The 7987-nt window shown below is 45.4% G+C and overlaps 1 protein-coding gene across 1 annotated transcript in view; it reads left to right on the top strand.

Annotated features, from left to right (window-relative positions):
• Nucleotides 1–2023: 2023 nt before the first annotated feature.
• Rbp (RIM-binding protein) overlaps nucleotides 2024–7987 on the top strand; it is a 293718-nt gene continuing 287754 nt past the window's right edge. Inside the window, exon 1 of the mRNA XM_071679462.1 lies at nucleotides 2024–7849. Within this exon, the coding sequence (XP_071535563.1) occupies nucleotides 2228–7849 (5622 nt within the window). The 5' untranslated portion in view covers nucleotides 2024–2227. The remainder of the gene's footprint in view (nucleotides 7850–7987) is intronic.

The following is a 7987-nucleotide window of genomic DNA, read 5'->3' as shown; positions in this document are numbered from 1 at the left end:
ATATATATATATATATATATATATATATACATGTGCAGAAGTACCCAGATAAGTGGATAAAATGATAAGGAAAGAAATAGACAAAGTATATAAACGTTTACAAAGACACACATAATCATACATACAAACATACATCGTAATTACTTCGTTAAGTACGAAAAGCTGTCCATAATCTATCAAATAAAGATGATAAAGATTTGGAGTAAATAAAAGTGTTTGGGGAAACCCGATACACTCACTGACCAGCTCCACAGATGATGCCCTGAAAATATATATATCTGTATATATATATATATATATATATGATGTATCTAATTGCACATGTGACCCTGTAACACTGACCCACTGAGACATTATAAATCATCGTAATCGAATCGAATTCGTAGGATGACCTCACTTTTCTCGAGCGTGTCATGAAAGTCTGCTAACTCCTGTTTGTTCTTTGATTGACCCCAATTTGCTTCTTATCTTTTTACGTGTCAACGTTACTGAAATTTCGTAACGGATGCTCAAATCTCTATTAGGGGCACCCAAGGGGTGTCTTACAGGGGCCCAAAGGGGTGTCTTACAGATGATGCTCAAGGAATCGAGGAATAAGGGATCGAAACTCAAAGCTAACGAACACCTCTACTGTCTACTGCTATGTTATGGTTACTTCAAGGAATCACACGTTACTACTTTACGTCCTCCGTTCTGTTTACTTAGTGAATTATTAACGTACACCTGATGCGCCACTTCTATTATCTTTATCTCCCTTATCTCCTGTTTTTCATCGATTCCCCTTGTGTAGTTTTAGTCGTATTTTTCATGATTATTCGATTCTTTGTAATGAATGCAATGCTATCAAGCACACGTGTCTCTTAAACCAATAAGGACACTTCTGCTGTATCTGTTTTGGGCCCGAGAGCTGAGCCATGGGGGGGGGGGGGAGTACATGGAGGTATTTTTGAGACTGACAACAGTAGAGAGAGAGAGAGAGAGAGAGAGAGAGAGAGAGAGAGAGAGAGAGAGAGAGAGAGAGAGAGAGAGGGTGGTTATGCCGGTGAATCATCCAGGCTGGCACACCTGTGCCAACAAGTGTGTCAGTGGATGATCGCACACACACACACACACACACACACACTCTCGAGTCACCAGTCGGTCCTCTTCTCGTGCCTTGGTGACTGGGGGAAGGGAGGAAACCTTTACATTAAGTTAAACCCCTTCAACAGTATATACCACCCCTTTATCTAAAGGTATAATGAACTATGTATATCCACTGTATATATAAATATACCGCCCCTCGTCGGAAGATATACCGGGCTACACTGCACTCAAGATGATAAGTCTCTGTGTTCTGTTATCCTCACGTATTAAGATACACAAAAGAACTGATTAGTGACGAAGAACAGAAGGACTTTAGATCAAGGAGGCATATGTAATGGTGTAGTGGTGAGTGTGTGTGTAGTGCCAGAATTGCTAGTGCCAGAAACGAGATGCCATCACAAGTGGAAGAAAATACATACCAATACGAGTGTTAATTCCTGGAAAGTCAGTAACGAAGGCGCAGACCAACGTAAAACGACTACGAAAGCTCAGGTCTCTAGTGTCTATATCGAGATCAAATGTCTCCCTGCAGGGGGGCAATAGACACGGAAAAAGATAAATGAAGAATAGCTTTTCCTCGTGATTTATCAGAAAAGGAATAAAAGAATTTGTATGGACAGTGAAAAATATTTATGAAGAATTTTTTTTTCTTGTGATTAATCAGAAAAAGATTAAAAGTGATTATATGTACAGTGAAAAAAGATAAATGAGATTTTTTTTTCGTGCTTAATCAGAAAAAGATTAGAATTATTTACCTTCGGTGTTTGAACTGATATACACTTGCGTTTGGCAATATAGGTCATCTGTCTGTACTCGGACATGATGTTAGAGCTTTCGTTGCTGTAAGCTACACTTAGATTATCTTAATCTTGTTGTCATTTAATGTGTTTGATATTTATTCTGTACAGTCTTGACATGATTTCTTTTACATACGAGTCTTCTACAGTAAATGAAATATCCCTTGATACTGGTTATTGAATAATGGGAAACCAAATTGATTTAGAATATACGAGATTTAGTGGAATGATTAGAGATCCTGTGGCCACAAAGTAGATGAAAGACTCGTGATACTGAGTGACGTCTCATCCAAGGCAGCATTTCTAGAAAGGGAAGAGGAAAACCCTCATCATATCTGCGCAAGATGGACCCATTAGGTCAACAGCACCCGAGTAGTGGTGTCCTCCCTGCGGGCAGTTCCTCCAAAGGGCGCTTCGAGGATTTCGATCGCATCTCCAGGGCAGGACAGAGGAGAACGAGACATACTGATGGACACGTTAACCCCTCGACTACCAGAGAAGAGAACGGGAATATAGAAAAGACGGACGGAGAGAAAACGGAGACGCATAAGAAGACGAGGATGAAGCAGAAGAGATCATCCTCGAAGACAATTTCGAGTCAGAAGGAATTCACTGACTTATGTGCTCCAACGCTTGCAGGCGCCGTCGGTAGTCAGGTAGGAAGTGTGGCTATGACTCCAAATCCTGACCTGGATGAATCTTTCGACTCAGAGCCTCCTTTCTCTAGGGAGAGTTTGAAAGATTATCTAAACGAAGATTCCCCGACTTTGCACAGAAGGGAGAAGAAGAAGAAGAAGACGAGACCACAAGAGCAAACATTGACCTCCTGGAAAAGTTGTTCAGCCTTGCAAGCGTGTCATAGAGACGAAGTTAAGAACAATGGGGACTCAAAGAGCAAGCGACCAGGACGATGGTCGCCCTCACCCGAGAGGAGAAAGTCGGTCAGTTTCGAAATACCACAGTTTCAGGAGGTTAGAAGATACCCTCCCGAGGAAGACATGAAGTGTCACAAGGATTCGCGGAAGTCTAAAGGTATAGGGAGCGTGAACAAGGCGTTTAGGAAGTCATTGTCGAAGGGATTAAGTAAAAAGACTCAAGGGCCTTCGGCCCAAGGGAATTTGGACCCGAAACTTGCCGAAGGACGTACATCACGTGGCTCAAGTCCTCTGCCCTTCTTACGATTGAGAAAGTCCAGCAGTAAGGAGTCGCTGTCGAAACGACCATTATCCGAAACGATGTCTACCTCTTCCGTGTCATTCCTAAGGAAGAAAAAATTTGATTTTGACAGAGACTCTTCCATCAAGTCTGGAGGAAGTCATCTGTCGGACCATTTGGGTAAATTCAACAATCTGAAAGCTAATCTAAATATGCGACTGTGTAACAACAACCACAAAACCGAGCCTATGTTGACTGGCTTCGTGAAAGATAGCAGTGAGTTCCTTCAGATTAGGCCTAAGGCTGGTGACGGTGACACCCTGTCACTAACCAGCTTCACTAGCATTGAGTCCTCAGCTTCAGGCGCCAACAAAATCCGACATTCGAGGTTTAGCAAGAAGAGGTCCTATGAATTTCCAGACCCGACCCCACAAGATTTGAGGATCCGTCCTTCAGCCAAGAAGAAATCGACCGCACCTATGAAAGCCTTTAAGACTATTCTCGGTAAGAATTCCAAGAGCGTGATGGATCTCACTGCCCTTGAAAGAACGAGTTCGAACGGTCTCTCCAGGAGTTATGACGATATCCTGAAGGAGAATAACTTCCCAACTCAGGGGGAATTTCTGGTAGACGCCAGAATGCTGACCCTGAGCCAAGACGACATCGAGGCAGGAGACTTCGACGATGACGCTTTCTACTACCGGGATTTTCGTAGACGTCGGAGGAGCTTCATATCAGACGACGAGAACCTAAGCACGTCGTGGAAGACGCCTCCTTCGAAAGACAGCTCTTCTTCTCATTTCTCAAAATCAGAAAGTTCAGGAGGACAAGCGAAAGAGGAGACAAGTGAGGGGTCGAGAAAGCCAAGTGACAGTGTAGTAAACAATGTGGAGAGCGAAGCTACGCAACTTCCCGAGTCTTCCACAAAGTCTAGGAAAGGGTCTGTCCATAACATAATTCTGAGATATGAGGCGATGGAACAAGTCAAACATCAGTCCAACCCCTCATCACCGACGAACACCAAGCCTCCTGTCCCTCATAAACCAAAATCTCTCAAAAAATCACTAAGTGATGACCTCATAACCTCGACTAAACACAAGCTTCAAAGAGGACACCTCTCCTCTGTCGACGTCTCCAGTAACAGCAAAGTTCCGAGCGACCTGAGCGATGAGGAAGGCTTTGTGTGGAAGACATCAGTGCCTTGGGCTAAAGACTGCAAAAGTAAGATCAAGGAGAAGGGTTTACAGCCACGAGCAACGCCCAGGTCCTCTCGCAGCAGTCCCACAAAAGAGGCTGGTTCAGAAGATACAACTGAGAAAAGAAGTGCTGATGGGACAGCCGGGCACACGGAGAACGGAGGCTTGCGAAACGGCTTCGAGAAATATGACATAAAGATGAAAGATGAAAGAAAACAAGTTAGTAAACAGAAAAGGGAGAAGGGAACTGTAGCAAAACGTGAAAAGCACACTAGGGAAGACGCTGAGAATAATGACATTGGAAAGGTCGTCCTCACAAGCGAAAGCCACAATAAGGAAGAGAATTATCAGACTTGTCAAGAAAAAGGTGTTTCAAAGAGTGTAAGACTTACCGAAGAGAAAGAATCATACAGAGACGAAGAAAAAATTATTGTGAATACAAGGTGTACTAAAGAAGATAATGAAATTGGATATGAAGGAAAATCAAGTGTGGAAAGGAAAAGACATAAAATGAGAGAAAAAGTACATAAAGTTGAGGGAAATGCAGCAGTGGAAAACACGAAGGCAACCCTACTACAAGACCCTCTTAGGAACCCCATGAATGAAGTACCTAACATTGTAGATTGTGGGCTTCGATCTCCCGTTCCACAAGTGATCATAACATCTGAAACTGACAACAAAGTGATGGAAGATGAAGATATGACTACACCCTCAACTCTTGCTACTCATGAAAAGAGGACGTTAAAGAATTCAGAATCAAGCCCATTAGAAAGCAGAGACACCTGGAAGGTTAACGTCTCAAGAGAGAGTTCCAATGAAGGAACCTCTGGACATTCCGCAGCTCAGCACTCGTTGAGTGTGAGCTCAAGCGAAGACGTTGGATTCTTCACTTCCCTTCATCGTCTCGTGAGGAAGAACCCAAGTATCAGTTCCAGCGAGGAGCAGCCCAGCTTGAAGCAGAGGATCGCCAAGAGGTTGTCAAGTGTCAGTTCCTCCGAGGAACGAGAGATCACTGATCTAACTCTAGGGAAAAGGCCCTCCAAACCTCCTCACAAAAAGAAGATCCCGCCGAAGAGGCCACCTCCGCCTACGCTTGTCTTCGACAAGTACAACACTTACAACCAATATTTGACAATCAATGCACCTCCTATACCCCAGACTCCTCCTCCTCCCAAGCCTCCAAGACTATTCCAGATCCTCTCAGGGCATCGAAAACCAGCTGAGCTTGACTTGCTAACAGAGGCTCACAATTATCGCCGTTTTTCCCTCGTTGACAGCGACTTAGACATGATCCGATCAGGACACGGGAGTGAAGATCACGCCGGCGATCTGGTCCGCCAAGACTCCGCTACGGACGCGGAGACTGATGGCGGAGGAGAGACATACACCAAGTTTCCGTTGGGGGAAAATACAGACGAGGATTCACTTCTCGAGTACCCTATCTCTCCCGAGCCAGATGATACACTGTCTCTCACTGTCAGGGGTATATTATCTGACACCTCCCCTTCACTCGGTATAAGTCAGTCCAAAGATGATACTCTCTTCGCTGACAACGCTTCGGTAGAGTCGCCCCAGTCTCCATGTCTGGATGGAGAAGGAGGCCGTCTTAGTGAAACGGAGATCCCCCAAGAGCCTCCTGGTACTGAACCTCCTAATGATGCGGAGGATAATCCACAAGACGCTGCAAAGTTCGAAGACAAAGATGCCCCAGCTGTCAATGCCGCTCCTTTCCCACTGGTTGGGTCGGAGTCCATAGAGAATAATGCTTCTCCGCTGAGTGAGTATGATAATGTTGGCAGCGGACAGTCGTCTTGGTCGTTTGGAACAGACGACCAATACGTTGAAGCAACAGCCGCAAAGGAAACTAAAGGTAATGAAGGAAAACAGGTTGATGTACAGTCTGAGGAAGAGGTTGAAAGAAACAGTGAGAAATTCTCAAGGGAGAGCCAACCCCCTGCAACAAAGAAACAGGGAGAGACCTCAGAGTTGGTAGACATTCCTACCAAAACTGGGGATGAAGAGGGAGACATACACTGCAATAACAGCATCAACATACATGTAACACGAGTGACAAAGGAAAATGTTTCTTACATCGTAGGAGAGAAAACGTTTGTAGAAGTGACAAAAAATGACACGAAATTCACCAATATTAAACAGGAGCAGTGTGATACACAGTCTCAAACTAACAAGAGTCCAAAAGGAAATGCAATATCTGCTGGTACACTAACACAGGAAACCGGAATTAGACAAAAAAGATTGCACGTTAAGGAAAATACTGCAGGGAACGATAAATTAATACATGAAAAATCTATATCCAAGACAGAGGAAGAATCAGAGAATTCAGAAGTAGATTTTGATTCAAAAACCGGGAAGACTGAACAAAATTTGTGTATGTTGCAGTTTCAGAGAGCAAGTAATTCAGAGTCATCTTGCTTGCAAAAACAAACACCCAACATAGAGGGGACAACCAGTGGAATACTTCATGATGATAACGGCACTTTACCAGCAAATTATGAACGAGTTTTGGATACTGAAGAAATACCGGTAGATGAGGTTGTCTCCGGTTTGCTGAAACTCGCAAGGCACGTTGAAACGACGACCATTAACTGTAGCACTAGCGGCACTAACTTCCAGGAGGGACGAACTAATGCGAAGGACGCGAATAGGGTAAACGATTCAGATGAAACTGTCGCCCCAAGCTCGCTCACTGAGGCAGAGTACAGTCCACGAGAATCAGCAGAAGAGGGTACAGTTCAGAAGGTTCCTTCCAGCTCTCAGTCTCCGATTCCAGTGCCAGCGCCTCGCATTTCCAGGGATCTGCGGCCAATGCCGACACCGAGGCAGTCGAAGGCCGTATCTGCTCCATCTTCCAGGCCCAGTTCGGCGATGTCTACGGCCTCGGACCGCCCTCTCCTCGCTATGTTTTTTGAGAAGTTGCTGGAAAGCCACACAGCCGGTGAGACTACGAGACTCTCCAAGTCCGCTGACGAGGTCTCTCCGGGAGAGTACTTGCAACCACAGGATGAGGATAACCTCTCCAAGTCGGAGACGCATCTCATGCGGAGGGAAAAGAATGAGGGTAAATACAATATGTACGAGGAAGATAACGTCAATGACGTGAATGATTGGAGGAGGAAGCCATCACTCGATTCGCCGAGCATTAGCGATTGTCCTTCCATCTGTCACTCGTACAAAAGTGAATCGCACACTCATCCTGCTCGAAGTGCGTTATCCCCGACGGCTACAGCCCGTCGCTGCGTGTCTGAGAACGAATTCGTCAGGGGCTCGAACTGGGACAGAGCTTCGCCTTCGTCTTCGAACGACAGCGGCCCCGTGCGCTCACGCCCACGCTTGAGGTCGCGCCCTAGGCTCACCCGCAGCAACGCTGTTGTCGTCTCCAGCGACGAAGAGACTGAAGAAGGATGCGAGGTAGCGGCCCTCACCACTGTGGTGACAAAGGCAAACCGTCGACAGGGGTCACGTGGTGTTTGGGTTCGTCGGGCATCCGATTCCATCCTGTCGGGGACGCGGATGGACTTGCCTCTGGTTAGGAAGCATTCCATTGGACAGCTGACGGAGACTGGCTACTCCGGTGACACAGAAGACGACGAAGAGGTGGGTAGCTAGATGTAGGTTCTCTGTGTCATGGCCTACATTTCAGGTCATTTTCTCGTCAGTCAAACTCAAATTCTCATAATATTTCTCCTAATTTACAAGCTACACTATTATTATGGTCTATGAAAAGCTCTTGTT

This window comes from Panulirus ornatus, chromosome 30, assembly GCF_036320965.1.
Source record: "Panulirus ornatus isolate Po-2019 chromosome 30, ASM3632096v1, whole genome shotgun sequence".
Taxonomy (NCBI): Eukaryota; Metazoa; Arthropoda; class Malacostraca; order Decapoda; family Palinuridae; genus Panulirus; species Panulirus ornatus.
This window is presented reverse-complemented; position numbering and strand designations above follow the sequence as displayed.